The sequence below is a fragment of the Gastrolobium bilobum genome, unplaced genomic scaffold, assembly GCF_033153095.1.
Source record: "Gastrolobium bilobum isolate Gb01-03AN ecotype WA unplaced genomic scaffold, APGP_CSIRO_Gbil_v1 utg18308, whole genome shotgun sequence".
NCBI lineage: Eukaryota > Viridiplantae > Streptophyta > Magnoliopsida > Fabales > Fabaceae > Gastrolobium > Gastrolobium bilobum.
Genome location: NW_026897613.1, coordinates 106405 through 121472, shown reverse-complemented (window position 1 = coordinate 121472; position 15068 = coordinate 106405). Strand labels below are relative to the sequence as shown.

The following is a 15068-nucleotide window of genomic DNA, read 5'->3' as shown; positions in this document are numbered from 1 at the left end:
TCCACCGCTCAACCAAAGCACTGATCAGGGCGATATCGATCTGAAAGACAAACAACAATTATAGAAAGTCTATTAATGGTAATTTCATTAAGTAATTTATAAATAACATACCTGAATATGACTCATACGTGCCACATGTATGAAACCAGCCTGTGTCAGATAGTCAGACACGATGTTTGGAACATCATCATGACGGGGTCCATCCTGTAGTTTCCCGCGTCGAGTCTTTAACCCCCTTACCTTATCCTCGTTCACACAAGCTGTGAAACGTGAGTGCGCTGTGTCCTCTTACGAAGTATCTCCTATCTACACGGTCTAGGAAGTACATGCGTACAAGGATCGGAAGGCTCGGCATCACCATCGGATCCAGAGCGCGGCGACTCTGACGAAGACGAATGGGCCATAATAGAATACTAGTACATATGACAAAATTAAACACAAATTACTACTGATATTATATTAAATTACACTAAATGAAATTTAATTGCACTTTATTAAATAGAATAGAATAGAATTAATTTCAATTAAAATAACGTCAATAAAACTAAATTAAAGAACATTACATTATTCTAAATTATATTTAAATACATTAAATAATTTAAAATCAATTTAAATTAATATTGCGTACTCTATTATTTTTTTACAAACTTTAATTACAATGTAGTTATTTCAAAGGTCAATATCTTCATACTTGTCATTCCTATAAAATTATTAATTGTCTCTAACTAATCTGTAAGTCTCTAACTAATTTCTAAGTCTGTAACTAATTCCTATTACCAGCATATACCAAATTATAAGTAACTAACTAATTTCTAAGTCCCTGTCTAATTCCTAAGTCACTAATCATTATCTTACATAGGTAACTAATATTTTTCTAAGGTACTAACAATTATTTAAGTCATTAATAACTATCATATATTTATTGAAATAATAAAAAATAAAAACAATAAATAAGGACTTACGAGATAGAGCTTCGCTGCGCAAAACGCTCCAGAAGAAATGGAGAGAGAAGTTGAAGGAGTGATTTAGAAAGAGGAAGTGAGGGATGAAACGAGGAAAATGTGAAAAATGGAGTATATATAGACCACGGAGGTCACGCCCCTGTTGGGCATGTCTCTCTCCTGGTCACGCTCATCTAGAGCGTGTTTGCTTTGTAGATCACGCCCCACATGAGCGTGTCTCTCTCCATTATAACACGCCCCATGTGGACGTGTTTGAGTACTATATTTTTGTAAATAATTTTAAAATAACTACATTTTCGTAATTTTTTATTAAAAAAGTAATAAATTAATTTTTTTTGCCATTACTAGTTTAGTTTATTTTTATTAAAATTATTAAATATTAAATAAAATATATATTATATATTATTTAATATTAAAACATGTTATGGAGGCATGAAGGAGAGTGACCATGAATACAGGTGGTTAGGGACAAGGTAAAGGTTCCAACTTTACAGCGCGTATCACGAAACAAGCTCTGCTCAACACAAAAACCACATCACACGCAGCACTGCCGCCATAGAAAGAGAAATTTAATGAGAAATTTGAGACTGTAGTGAGAGCGTTCTTTAGTTGTTCACATCACACGCAGCACTGCCGCCATAGAAGTAAGCGCTCGTTTCATTGGGTTTTATCGTATGTGGTTCTCTATTCACTCCTTTGTTCTCTAAAGGGTACCTATGTGTTGTTGTGCAAGTTGATTTTCTCCAATGTTTTTTTCTTGTGTGTGTGTGTGAGTGATTATATTGTGTTTGTATCCACTGATAGGGTTGAATTCAAGTTCATGTTTGACATGCCTAGAAATAAAAATAAAAATATTTATTTATTTTTAATGGGTCTCTGATTTTGTCACTGATAGGTTTTATTTACTTCAGAAAAACCAAAGAAGAATTGGTAAATGGCTGGTGCAAGAGTCACTGCTTCAGGGTTGGTACTGTCACGTCCAGTTACTTTTGTCACTGGCAATGCCAAAAAGCTTGAAGAAGTTCGTGCCATTTTGGGCCACTCTATCCCTTTTCAGTCCCTCAAACTTGACTGTAATATCACCTTTTCCTTCCATCTTTTTTTTTTTTTTTTTAATTTGTTTACTTTTTGTATGTTTTCTTCCACTTGAATAGTTAACACGATATCAAGGAATTGTCCATTTGTAAATTCATAAGTATTGATACATGCCTTTTCCACATAAAAGGTAATCTTTTGTTATAATAGAAGCAGGAGTGATATCGATTTGCTTTTATAAAAAGATGATATTAATGAACTTCTATGAAATGGTTTCACTGGATTCGACCAATTGTCTTGGTCGTGGGATATAATTGAGAAATAGGAATTCGTGTTATTAAGAGACTTGGTGCGATTCTTTTGATAGTATGGAATGAGTCAATCATTTACTTCGTTATTGAACAAAAATGGTGATATTGGTCCTCCATTGATCAAGAATTTCAATTTTTGGAAATTATTACTTGCCTCATTCTTCCTTTTTATTTTTTATTTTTTTTTGCAGTGCCAGAGTTGCAAGGAGAGCCTGAAGATATCTCCAAAGAGAAGGCTCGGTTGGCTGCTGCTCAGGTACTTAATTACTCTCTTTTTCTCATATATGCCTAGGCTTGTATGATATTAGGTTGGTTTACTGTTTTTCTCTTTTTTAACCTTTATGATACTTTTTATGTTTGGCAAGGTTCATGGACCTGTGTTGGTTGAAGACACTTGCCTCTGTTTCAATGCCTTGAAGGGTCTTCCGGGTAGATATAATTTTCTTATTGTTCATGCCAGGAAAGATGCCATTATAAAGCTTTGACACTGGTTTTGATTGAATGTTTCAAAATTTTACAGGGCCTTATATGTAAGTTCTCTTTCACCCTTAATCATCGGACTCAGGTGAACTTTATGAATTCATTTCCCGTTTTATCATAATAGTTTAAGGCCTCATGAAAGTGTTATTCATTTTATATTGTAGTTTATGAGCATAATACTATGGTAAAGAAAAGAACAAGAAACATATGATTTCTCAAAACTGGTTGAAAATATGGTAGGAAATTGATGGTGTTAGAGAATAGTTACTTATATATGTATTTAATAGCTTATTTTGAATTATTAGGCTGTTCCCATCTTTCTTGTAGCGGTTCTTATTTTTCAGTATAAATATATACACGGAGACTAACAAGTAACAACGTTGTGTTAGTCATTCCTATTTGTATTCATCTCGTTTTTCTCTAACAGAGGGTAGAAGTAGGTCAATTAATAACTTTTTGATGGGGTTTTCTCTCCATCAGAAATGATGCAGACTGGGAAATCTAGCTCTGTTCATGTAAAAAATTTGACTAATTTTTTTAATATTTAATAATAACAAATTTGTGTCTTGGTCATACCAATGCTTTGTCAAGGTGAGGGAAATCTTTGTACATTACAGATTGATGTTTGGCTCATTCATCTTTATATCTCTTGGTAGTGTAGGACTCATTTATTCTGATTTGATCATGACCTTATAGATCCTCTTGATAGTTAGGAACTTAGGAAATGATACGTCTGGCCCTTAGAACTTTAGTCCTCAAGACAGGTCTAAATTCAATGTTGAGGAAGTGGTTTTTACGAACAAACTCAAAAATGGCTGAACGTATTGGCAAGTTGAATTTTTCCTTTGGCATTATTTGAAATCTTCTTATTTACAGTAGTACAATATTTGTGTGATTGTTGTTTGGTAGGACTAATCTTGTTTCTCCTGATCCCTTTTCCCTTTCTAACTCAGTTTTCTTTCAATTGTCTTCTTCCTTCTGATTCTAAGTGGTCTTTCTCATGTGTTCGATAGTGTCTTTCAATGGAGCTATTGAATATTTTTTATCTGACATTGAACTTGAAGAGTTAAAAACAATTCATACTATGCTCTTTTTTTATTTGTGTTGTAGAAAATTGGGAATATAAAAAAAAAATAAATACAAATAAGGGCTATGTACAAGAACATAATTTCAAAACCAAATCCTTGTTTCCAATAAGTAGGTTCACTACATGGATTCTAGATTGCCGTTGTGCCTGATCCTTAATTATAGATTCATGGAACCCCATGCACTCTAAATCCTTCTTAGTAGCTTCCCACCTTTTTTTTGTGGATTTACCTCTACCCTGTACTCTAAAGGGATATTGGCTGTAATCCTACTTATTTCCAAGACACATATAAGCCATCAATTTATATTCCCAAACCACCTTAAGCAATTTTCCATCAGTTTTCCCTCAATTGGAGCCAGCACTCCAACCTTTTTAATATATTATCCATACTGGTATGCTTGCTCCTCCATCAATTCATATATCTGGTTAACCATTCACTAGTTGCCTTTAGGCCTAGCATCTTGGTTTGTTATGATCAGTTCCCTCTAGGTCCAAGAATATTTGCTTGGCTTGACTTGTAAGGATTTCTCACAGTAAAATGAACAAACGACAAAGTGGAGGATGAAAGATATTGTTTGCATCTAATAGATTTTGAGTAAATACAATAATATAGAGAGAAGGAAAGGTCATGTTCGTAAAACATATAGAAGAGAGAGAATGGAGAATGAAAAAGTTTAGTGGTTGTAGTGATTCAAGTGCATATTGTTTGGAAGGATTTGGACAATTTTAAGTGGACATCGTCTCTTTGGTAACAACACAAAGGTGCAAAGTTGGGTCTAAAGATCCAAAATATGAATTCATTTAAGTGGACATCGTCTCTTTGTATTGTGAAACATATGCGAAGTGTATGTGCAATTATAAACTGTTGAAAGTGTTGTAATAAAATAGTTTAGTGTGAAGGATGAAGTCCCACATCACGTATTATTCCTATGTAACCTCTTTTATTCAAGGGATTTATTATTCTTATGTTACATAAGAAAGAATTTATCTCCAACACACACAAATTCAAGATGGGTTCCACTCTACTTTTTTTTTCTCTCCCTCTGAAAGTGGACCCCACCTGCATAAATGAGTCTGTAGGAGATAATAGTTATCTCCTACTACATGAGAAAACTATAACTCTTTATTCACTTATATATTGGGAAATATTACTCACCTTTCACATGAGATATCATCTCTTATTTTCTCTCACTTCGATTTCCGTATCCCACCTTTTTCTTTTTTCTTGTAATGGTGGGACCCACCTACTTTCTCTCTACAACATAAGATATATATCTTATGTTAAATGAGACTAATAAAACCCTTATATATTAGTGTCATCGCTATGTATCTTTATTACGCGGATTACATTATATGTCTTCGTTTTCGTCTGTCTTAACATGGTATCAAGAGCCTGACGAGAAACAACCCTAATTTGTGCTTACTCGGTGGCCCACTACCTATCAATGACAACTTTTTTTTTTGGAAACCATGTCATCCTTTCAGTTTACAATATCTCTGTCTGGGATGTCCCTCCGACACTAGTCTTTGTCCCCGGACACCGTCCCAACCTTCGGCAACCGTCCAAGATCATCTTCAGCCACGTCTCCGGTGAGTCACTGCTGCTGTTCGCTTTTGACCACTGTGCCGGAGAATTTTTTGGCAACTTTTCGATCGATACTCCCACTGTTCGAATCGCCTCCCCACAACGGTCCTTTTTGTCTAAGACCCAGCGTTCACAGCCACATCGTCTTTGTTTTTGTGGTGGCACATGGTAGCATGTGGCTACCCCGTTTCACCTTGGACTTTTGATCACCTATCTTCTTCTTCTTCAATTTCTTCTGCTCCTTCTTCGTCATCGTTGTCTTCTCCTTCTTCTTGCACTTTTCCTTCTTTTTTCTTCTTCTCCAATTTCTTCTGCTTCTTCCTTGTTTCTTCCTCCTTCTCCTTCGTCTTCTGCACTTCTTTCTGTTTCTTTTTCTTTGTTTCCTTTTTTTCTTCTTCAATTTGTTTTTTTGACCGAATACCTTCTTCATCTTCTTCAGGATTTTTAATCTCATCCCTGCCTCTGCCTCTTCTTGATTCTTCTTTGACTGATTATTAGCATTGTGCTTCTTGATTTCAAATCTCGATGTCTCCATCTTCTTGATTGCCTCATCTAAAACCTTCACTAATTTTATCAACATTTCATTGAGCTTTGAATTGCTGATTCCTCTCATGGCTGCCATTTCTTCACAAATATGGACCAGAAGCATTGATACATCTCCACCCCTTAAAGTTTATTCTCGAAAGAAGTTTAGGGTTAAGTTGGACAAATCACCAATGCTGACTCAGCTGCAAAACGGTAAGAGAAATCTGTTTGGGGGAATGACCAAAAGCGTGATGTCAATAGCAAAGTCATATAAATAAAGAGGAGGAAAGCAAGATTAGGGGGTTGGAACTATGAAATAGATTGGGAATTTGGGAAAAATCAGGACTTCTCGAATTGTCCCGAGAAATAATCAGAGTTGTAGTCATTTCCTTTGTGTTGTTACTTTTAGTCGAGTCTAAGTCTGTAATTCTGTAATCTGTCCAGTGTATTCCTCTTTCATCTGTATCCTTCAACATGTAATTAGATTTGGATATTACTGTTTTGGAGAAGATTAATACCCGTTTCTGTATTATTTTCCCCGTGTCGATCTGGGTCTTATCATACACCTTCGTGGGAGGGCCTGTATCACAAGGTATTAATTGCTGCATGCAGGAGGTTTTATTTCATGCAAAAGCAGTAACAAGCGTACAAAGAGAGGCTTGTAGCATGGCTTTGAATCATCCACTTCTAAGTTTATTTCCAAACCAGCTGGTTTTAGTTATATAATCACTGTGGTTTGCAGTTTTCTTCAATTATTTTAGGCCTTTATTTTGGGTTTGAGATTTCTTCGAAGTAATTTTTCAATGTAGTAGGATATTTACTATTTTAATCATAGTTTTCTGGGAAAGATTTATCACAATTTTTTGTTTCTACAATATCATAATTTATACAAGCTTAAAAATTAGTTTGTTTCATGATCCCTTTTTATTTATGTTCCTCACGGTATTCTGAAGTTTCTACAATTATTATAAATTAAATTCTTATAAATATCTTATTTTTTATGAGCTAGACATGATATATTCTCTCCTTTTTTTTTTTTTTTTTTTTTTCAGTTATCAGTATATTTTTCATCTCCATCTGAATTCTTTCTAGCTAAATGCATATATGTTAATACAAATACTAGTTTCTGATGCATCAGCACGTGAGATTTTTTTAAATTCCTTATTAGTATTAGGGTGCAACATGATTTTGTACGTACTCCTGATGTTAATTGTCTAATTGTTTTGATAAATCATGCAGCAAATGGTTTCTACAGAAGATTGGTCATGAAGGTTGTACCTTAACTGCATAATTTTGGATTACTTTTGAATTTTTTTAGTACTATGGTTTCAGGATATCTCTCAGAATTTCATTTACTCATTCCTCTGATTCATTTTCCAGGTCTCAACAATTTATTGATGGCATATGATGATAAATCAGCGTATGCCTTATGTGTATTTTCCTTTGCACTTGGTGCGGATAGTGAACCTATCACATTTTCTGGAAAAACACTGGTATCTCTTTAAACCCCTGTATGCTGTTTGCCAAACATAATTATGTGTGCATATATGTTCTTTGAATTGCCTATTGAAATTGAGTGTGAAATTATATGAATCTCCATATTTCATGAAGTTACATACATGAGTAAATTTTAAGAGATTGTCTATAATAATATAATAATTATGTGGTTCCACTTATAAAAACGTGTTTATAATATGTTGAAAATTTGAAGTGTTTTGATCAATTCACACACCTAATATGCACTTGATGTAATAGAAAGCAGTTAATGTGTATGACTAACACATTTTCTATGTTAGGGAAAGATTGTTCCTCCAAGAGGACCCAATGATTTTGGATGGGATCCGATTTTTCAACCTGATGGCTATGAGCAAACGTATTTTCACCCCTCCTTTCATGACATGTTCTACTCAAGTGTTTAATAGTTATTTGTAATTTGCAAAAAATATTTATTTCATTTACTCTCATTGTAGTTATGCAGAGATGCCCAAAGAAGAAAAGAACAAAATTTCACACCGCTCCAAATCTCTTGCACTGGTGAAATCTCATTTTGCTGAAGTTGGATATACTTTTCAGATCGACAACCTCTGAGAAAGCTGGTGTTTGTTGCCATTTGTTATAGGCTACATGCTTTTTGTTACTTCGGTTTCTGGCTGAATGCCATTGTTTCAGTCTTCCAAATGGAAAATATTTGATTTGAAAATAGAAGATTTAACATTCTCTTTTTTATTTTGTTTCGTAGTCTTCCAAATTGAAAAGGTTTGATTTGAAAATAGAAGATTTAACATTCTCTTTTTTATATTATCCGTTCTTTTTTATATTATTCATTGGTTCGTCAACTATTCGATTAGTTTGATTTGAGCTGAATAGGATCATATAGGTGATAAAACTTTCCTTATCAAGTTTCAATGCATTTGTGTTATGAGGGATTCGAACTTGAAACTATTAGTTAAGTTAGAACAATCTTTTATCTGTTTATCGACTTGTTTGGTGGTAGATTTAATATTCTCTGAACTTAAAAGGAAACTGTTTTTAGCAATGTAGAAGTCATATAAAACATATAGGCAGATATAAACACACTCCCCCTCTAATAAAAAAAGAGGCTAACCTTAAAAGTTTATAGAAGTTGTTGTTTACCAAGTTGTGATTAGCCAAAATAAGATTAAATAAATAAATGGTTACATGTTCTATAATCACTGATTAGTTTGTGATATAGTTAACAAGCTCCTTTTTTGTATAAATTTTATTGTTTTCTGTACTTAATTTTGGTTGGCCTTTTTGTTATTATATTTGATAAAAGTAACGCATTGATGGAATAAAATTTCATAACCCCGTCAATGAGTTTGTAATTCAATTGTAATCATCCGAAGTCTATTCTATTATATTATTTATCTTCTCATAAATTAAGTCATTTAATGACAACCACTTACAAATAAATTCTAAATATAAATTTATAAAGTAAAGCATTGTCCAAAATGATCTTGTTTTCAAATGAACATCCAATTTTCCTTCCATGATAAAGTTTTGACAATTAACTCAAAAAATGGCTCATATGTTATGCTTCAGAAAGTGTTGGTAGAGAATGATCCAGAGAATGGTGGGGCCAAGAAGAATAGATATTGAGATTTTCTATTCATCAGTTTCCTTATTAATTGATCTGCACCCATATTAAACGGGATAAAGGGTCTAACTCATTTGTGGCCTAAAAGGCCCAATAAAAAAGATTTAAAGAATAAGGAAACGTGTTCATTTTGCATATACATCATCTTGCATACATACAATTATAACAATAACATCTCAGAGTTCTTAAATCTCCTCAACAATTAATGGTTGAAGGACATACACATGATTTAGACTTGTAGAACATAGGCCATAAAATAGACATTCTGCACACGAGATAAATTGTTGAAATCACTCCAATCCACTCATAAGATTAAATATCCTTATACTAAGGTAGTATAAATAGGTCACGTAAACACTATACAAAAAAGGCTTGAAGTCCATATATTGAAGTGTTTTCAACCTGATGGCTATGAGCAAACGTATTTTCACCCCTTCTTTCATGTCATGTTCTATTGAAGTGTTTCGTATTTATTTGTAATTTGCAAAAGCTATTTATTTCATTTGCTCTCATTGTAGTTATGCAGAGATGCCCAAAGAAGAAAAAGAACAAAATTTCACACCGCTCCAAATCTCTTGCACTGGTGAAATCTCATTTTGCTGAAGCTGGATATAATTTTCAGATCGACAACCTCTGAGAAAGCTATGGTGTTTGTTGCCATTTATTATAGGCTACATGCTTTTTGTTACTTCGGTTTCTAGCTGAATGCCATTCTATAATCACGGATTAGTTTGTCATATAGTTAGCAAGCTCCTTGTTTGTATAAATTTTATTGTTTTCTGTACTTAATTTTGGTTGGCCTTTTTTTTATTATATTTGATCAAAGTAGTGCATTGAGGGAATAAAATTTCATAACCCCGTCAATGAGTTTGTAATTCAATTGTAATCATCTGAAGTCTATTCTATTATATTACTTATCTTCTCACAGATTAAGTCATCCAATTATTGACAACCACTTACAAATAAATTCTAAATATAAATTTATAAACTAAAGCATTTTTCAAAATGATCTTGTTTTCAAATGAACGCTCAATTTTCCTTCCATGATAAAGTTTTGAGAATTAACTCAAAAAATGGCTCTTATGTTGTGCTTCAGAAAGTGTCGGTAGAGAATAGATATTGAGATTTAGCATCCTTATTAATTGATCTCGATATATATTAAACAAGATAAAGGGTCCAACTCATTTGTTGCCTAAAAGGCTCAATAAAAAAAGAATTAAAGAATAAGGAAACGTGTTCATTTCGCGTATACATCATCCTGCATACATACAACTATGACATAATATCTCAGAGTTTCTAAACCTCCTCAACAACTAATAGTTTAAGCACAAACACATGATTTAAACCTATAGAGCATAGGCCATAAATAGACATTCCGTACACGAGATAGATTGTTGAAGTTACTCAAATCCACTCAGAATCAAATATCGCCATACTAAGGCAGCATAAGTAGGTCATGTCATCACTATATAAAGAAGGTTCAAAGTCCAAATATGATTGTCTTCTCTATTAAACTTCAAGTACATATGGATAGACATATTGTTGTGTGAGTTTTATACAAGCATGGAGTTTTTATAAAGCAATGTACACCGATAATAGCTATTCAGTTCAACCAATTCTGTATTTTTTTTCCTTTATTATGTAGTAAGATGATAATTTGGGCTTAAACAATAAACATGAGGTTGTGTTTTGCTTTTATCTATACGGCCGTGAAAGCCAAGGATGAAACCATGATTAAATTGTTAATGTGTTATTAATTTATTTATTTATTTTTGTGATGTATATAAAACTCATTAACTTTGTGTTGCTATGCAAGAATTTCTCGGTTATTTATTTATTTTTTCTAGTGGTAAGGCACGTCAGTGTCACATTCACACCATAATAAAGCGCTTTTTGGTGTTTTTTGAAAAGAGTTGAAAGGCGAATGCAGAGTGGAATTTGGCGGGAATGAAAGGGAGTGAGAGTGAAGCAGTTTTCGATTCGCATAATCTGAATCCGCAACTCTTCCTTAACGAAGTTCTCAACACCGTCGATGATGTTGTCAACGAAGCTTTCGATTTCTTCTACCAGTAACACTAACACTACCTTTCGCTTCTTCTTCTTCTTCTTCATCTTTTCAAATCCTATAACTTAGTGTTCGTGTTTTGCAGGGAAGCATCGACCAAGGTGAACTCGGAAGGCACACAAAGGTCCCTAGATCTAAGAAAGGTTAATCTCTTTTTCTTTTTTTTTTGTACTCAACACAACTTTTCTCAACTAAATAATTAGGGTTAGAGCGATTACTTGTAATAATTGAAGTTGATAATTTGTGTTAACTGCTCTATATAATTGGTTGTTTGTGAAAGGGCGTTGATTGCGTTCGCCAGAGGGTTCAATCTGTTTTGGACAAACAGCTGGTTGTTTGGGAAAAGTACTGCCTTCATCACTGTTTTGCTGTTCCGCAAGGTTTTCGTATGCCAAACTCTGTACGTTCTCTCTTACTTGCTTGAATTGGTTCTTAACTATGGTTTTGGCGTGTTATGTTGATAATTCATCTGCTTTACCCTACATGTCACTGTTGCTAATTCGAAATATGTACTGATTTGTTTGAAGGTTTTACTTATTAACAGTTTATGTCAGTACTTTTCTCTTAATATGCTGCAACATAACTTGACGCAGTGAACCTATAGTTGAACATTTTATGGGACAAATTATAGAGGCTTAGAGTGGCCATCTGACGGAAAAGGTGGAAAATCTAGCTACCTAGGGGAGAGAACTGTTGCTGTGGTTATGCACTGCTGCAGCTTACTATAGGCTTGTTCAGCCTCATAGCACTACACAAAATTCCCCTTGTTGGGCAAATCAGAGAAAGGTCACTTAAGCTTAACATAATCCCTGACAAAATGACTATGGTAACCTTTCAAGCCCAAAATACTGACGGAAAGAATTAACAGATTTAGGCACAGGCCACTGTAAAAACGCTTCAATCTTTTTCATGGTCATAGTGTTATTGGGAATGCAATTCCTAGGAAGGTGGGAGGGGAATCTTCGTACAACGGTTGATATTGTTACCATGTTTTTCAGAGGTCATAGGTTCGAATCATGTAATCATCATCTTTCAAATGCAGGGTAAGACTGCCTAATATAGACACACAATGATTTTGACCTTTTTGTGGATGCTGTGCATAGCGGGAACATTATATCACCAGGCTGTCCATTAATTCCTGTTAAGGTGATCATATACCTTGAAACAAATGCCTCCAACGAAGCTTGTTCTGTATTATTTCATGCGACCTTTGCAACAGTTTATTAATTTTTTTCTCCTGCTATGAATATGTATTTTAATACCTCAAGTATATGTACTAGTTGAGAAATATTGCTTCCTTAGCATAGATTTTAGTTTTTGGTTTAATTTTAACCTTGGAAGAAAATGTATTTCCAGGAGAAATCATGTGAGAATGGCCTCAATCTAGATGCTCCTTTTGATCCAGATATAGATGCTCAGTTGGATTCCTTGAGAGAAAAACTAACTGAGGTGATAATAATGCTGAATTGCTGATTGCTAAATTTTTTCTTTTGCAGAATTTTTACTTCTTTGGTTTCTCACTTGGTTTATCATGATACTAATTATGCTGTCAGGTGGGGAAGGAGTCTGAAATGCTGAATCATGAAATTCACACATTAGAAAGGCAGTCTACTCTCAGTGCTGGGTATATCAATGAGGCAGTACAATTATATGAGCAGAACTCTTTGCATGAGTTGTTTCAGGGTAATTAAAGAACTTCCCGTCATCTTTATATTCATGTTTTGACCTTTAGCAAGTACCCCTGTACTACTGAAGACTAATTCTCTTACAGAATGTATGCTTTCCATTTTAATTAAGCAGAGGATACTCCATTTTTATACCTGTATCTGTATGTACTATGTACTAACACCTGTATATTGCTTTTCTTATGAAGTTTGATGATGCAAAAGAACATTAAATTCTTAGGATACTAACAGTTTACTTAGCATTTGATGTAATTTATTTGGAAATTCTTTTCAAAGTAAAAATTCAGAAAGGGCATTTCTTTTTCTTTTTCCTTTTTATTTTTATTTTTAGTTTTTAGTTTTCCATTTACATAACCAGTCAAATAAGTAACTAGTATCTCGACGTTTATTTTTTGTTTTTTATCCTCTGTTTTCTATACTTTTTATCATTTTGATAGGAACCAGAATGTAGAAGTAAGAAATGGAAGAAAAACTGAAGCGTGCGTATTGATCAAGGCTGGTAATTCAGCAGCAGCAGTACAACTTATGTTGTAAAAACTGGGAAAAATACAAGAAATAATATATAGGTTTCTGGAGCAGTTGCTCCTGAGGTCTCTCCCAATTCTGGTTTCCCAGCCCAAGCGGACAAGCCTTGTCCAATTCCTACCTCTCCACATGCCTCTAGCTCTGTTTAACAAACTCTTGTAACCACCTTGCCACCTTAGCAATAATTATTTTCTCCCTTCTAACAGAATTGCACCCTTTACGTAAGTGCTGTTATTTGAAATATTCCCCAATGTTGTTGAGTCACCCTTCCCTTTGGTGTAGTATCACATGTCTTGCATAGTGGAGTTTTACATGTAGAAGATAAGCCTTTGTAGGCAAAGGTGCAACTTCTTATAGTTTCTTATAACCACATCAAACATTTAGGGGCCACCATTAAGTGTCATGGGTCAAAATGTTAAGTCCATGAATCTTAAGGGAGACATTAATCAAATAACGCCAACATTACTTTCCGGGTGTCCTGCATTATTTTTTTAATGAAAGTAGGATGGAATAAATTTTTATTCTCTGGTTTAAATTATTGTCAAAGTGTTAGCGGACATTATATATTGAAGTTTCTAAGTTGACAGATCTTTAAATATATTATTGTTTCCTATAGAGATTGTGACAACCGCCTCAGAACTTGGAATGAAGATGGGAAACCTAAAAACCAGAATGATTGAAGAGGCTGAACAAATGAAAACAAATAGGACTTACAGCCCTGAAACGGATCTATCTGCTATAAATCCTGCCAAAGGTAACCAAAATATCATTCATTGCACTGCAACTTGCATTAACTTAAGTGGGTTGAACTCCATATTTCTAAGTTGATCATTCCTTTTTGCAGGGCTCTCAAATGTGAAATTAGATGATCTACAAGAATTTGTAACTATTATGAAGAGTATGTAATCTTGGGTATGTTTTCATCAATCTTGTTTGACTGGACTCATGCTTGTTATTCCTGTTCTCCTTTATTCTTAGTCTTTCTCTGTGCTGATTTGTGGAATTTACCTTTAATGCTGAAATTATTCTGGGCAATTCCATGATACTTAAAATTCCCTACCAATTTAATTACAGAACTGAATTTACTTGATTCATATAAAGTGTCTATAAATGGAAATGTTGTGTTGGCTCCTTTAAATGAGTTTGAAGAAAATTAGATTATTGCGTAACTTTCTATTTCTCATTCTAAATGCATTCTGTTCCACTGGCCGTTGTCAGTTGTTCTCTTAAATATAAGTGTGCTATAAGTGGACTGCATTAGACAATCAAAGGAATAAACTAGAAAATATAGCATTAGCAAAGAACAGATTTTATTCAGGAATTTGAATTAACCAGCCTAACTGGTAAATTGACCTGGCTGATCAGTTCCACCCTCAAGTCATCGTGTAGCCCGTAACATTCAATGGATTGGGGCTGTAAAAGTTGTGATGAATATATTAGGACTTAGATTTCACTTTGGTGGAAATAGTGAGCCTATCTTCCAACTGTATCCAACGAGTATTTGCATAGAGAAGTGATGATAGTGATGGGTGTATAATGTACTCAGGAACTTAAATTTCAGGAATTGCCAATATCAAGAATTGCGAGGTCAGTGGCCAGCTTATCCCATCATAGGGAAAAGATTGGTGGATGGATTGTCTTGCCCAAATTTAAAAGTTCAGGGAAAGGATAAGGGTTTATGTTGGACTGG

At 34.0% G+C, this 15068-nt stretch overlaps 2 protein-coding genes across 3 annotated transcripts; both read left to right on the top strand.

Moving 5' to 3' along the window:
* The first annotated feature begins 1415 nt into the window (after positions 1–1415).
* Positions 1416–8260, top strand: LOC133308574 (inosine triphosphate pyrophosphatase). Of its 2 annotated transcripts, none has more exons than XM_061509209.1 (9): positions 1416–1606; positions 1874–2035; positions 2500–2564; positions 2674–2737; positions 2829–2838; positions 7225–7256; positions 7366–7478; positions 7782–7858; positions 7956–8260. In XM_061509209.1, the coding sequence occupies exons 2-9, from the start codon at positions 1897–1899 to the stop codon at positions 8071–8073; spliced, it is 618 nt and encodes a 205-aa protein (XP_061365193.1). In that variant the 5' UTR covers positions 1416–1606; positions 1874–1896; the 3' UTR covers positions 8074–8260. The 2 variants fall into 2 exon arrangements, with proteins under 2 accessions (XP_061365193.1, XP_061365192.1); XM_061509208.1 differs by having other exon boundaries at positions 1858–2035.
* A 2790-nt stretch (positions 8261–11050) lies between these two features.
* On the top strand, positions 11051–14405 carry LOC133308582 (protein MIS12 homolog). The gene is made up of 7 exons (XM_061509220.1): positions 11051–11172; positions 11254–11311; positions 11449–11568; positions 12525–12617; positions 12722–12851; positions 13995–14132; positions 14223–14405. Exons 1-7 carry the CDS (start codon positions 11051–11053, stop codon positions 14282–14284), a joined length of 723 nt encoding a protein of 240 aa, XP_061365204.1. The 3' UTR covers positions 14285–14405.
* Positions 14406–15068: the final 663 nt, after the last annotated feature.

Coding starts and splice junctions, on each gene's coding strand:
- LOC133308582 (XM_061509220.1), top strand. CDS start 11,051: ATGAAAGGGAGTGAGAGTGAAGCAGTTTTCGATTCGCATAATCTGAAT. Junction 11,312..11,448: donor GGTCCCTAGATCTAAGAAAG/GTTAATCTCTTT, acceptor TGTTTGTGAAAG/GGCGTTGATTGCGTTCGCCA. Junction 12,618..12,721: donor TGAGAGAAAAACTAACTGAG/GTGATAATAATG, acceptor TTATGCTGTCAG/GTGGGGAAGGAGTCTGAAAT.
- LOC133308574 (XM_061509209.1), top strand. CDS start 1,897: ATGGCTGGTGCAAGAGTCACTGCTTCAGGGTTGGTACTGTCACGTCCA. Junction 7,257..7,365: donor ACAGAAGATTGGTCATGAAG/GTTGTACCTTAA, acceptor TTCATTTTCCAG/GTCTCAACAATTTATTGATG. Junction 7,859..7,955: donor CCTGATGGCTATGAGCAAAC/GTATTTTCACCC, acceptor CTCTCATTGTAG/TTATGCAGAGATGCCCAAAG.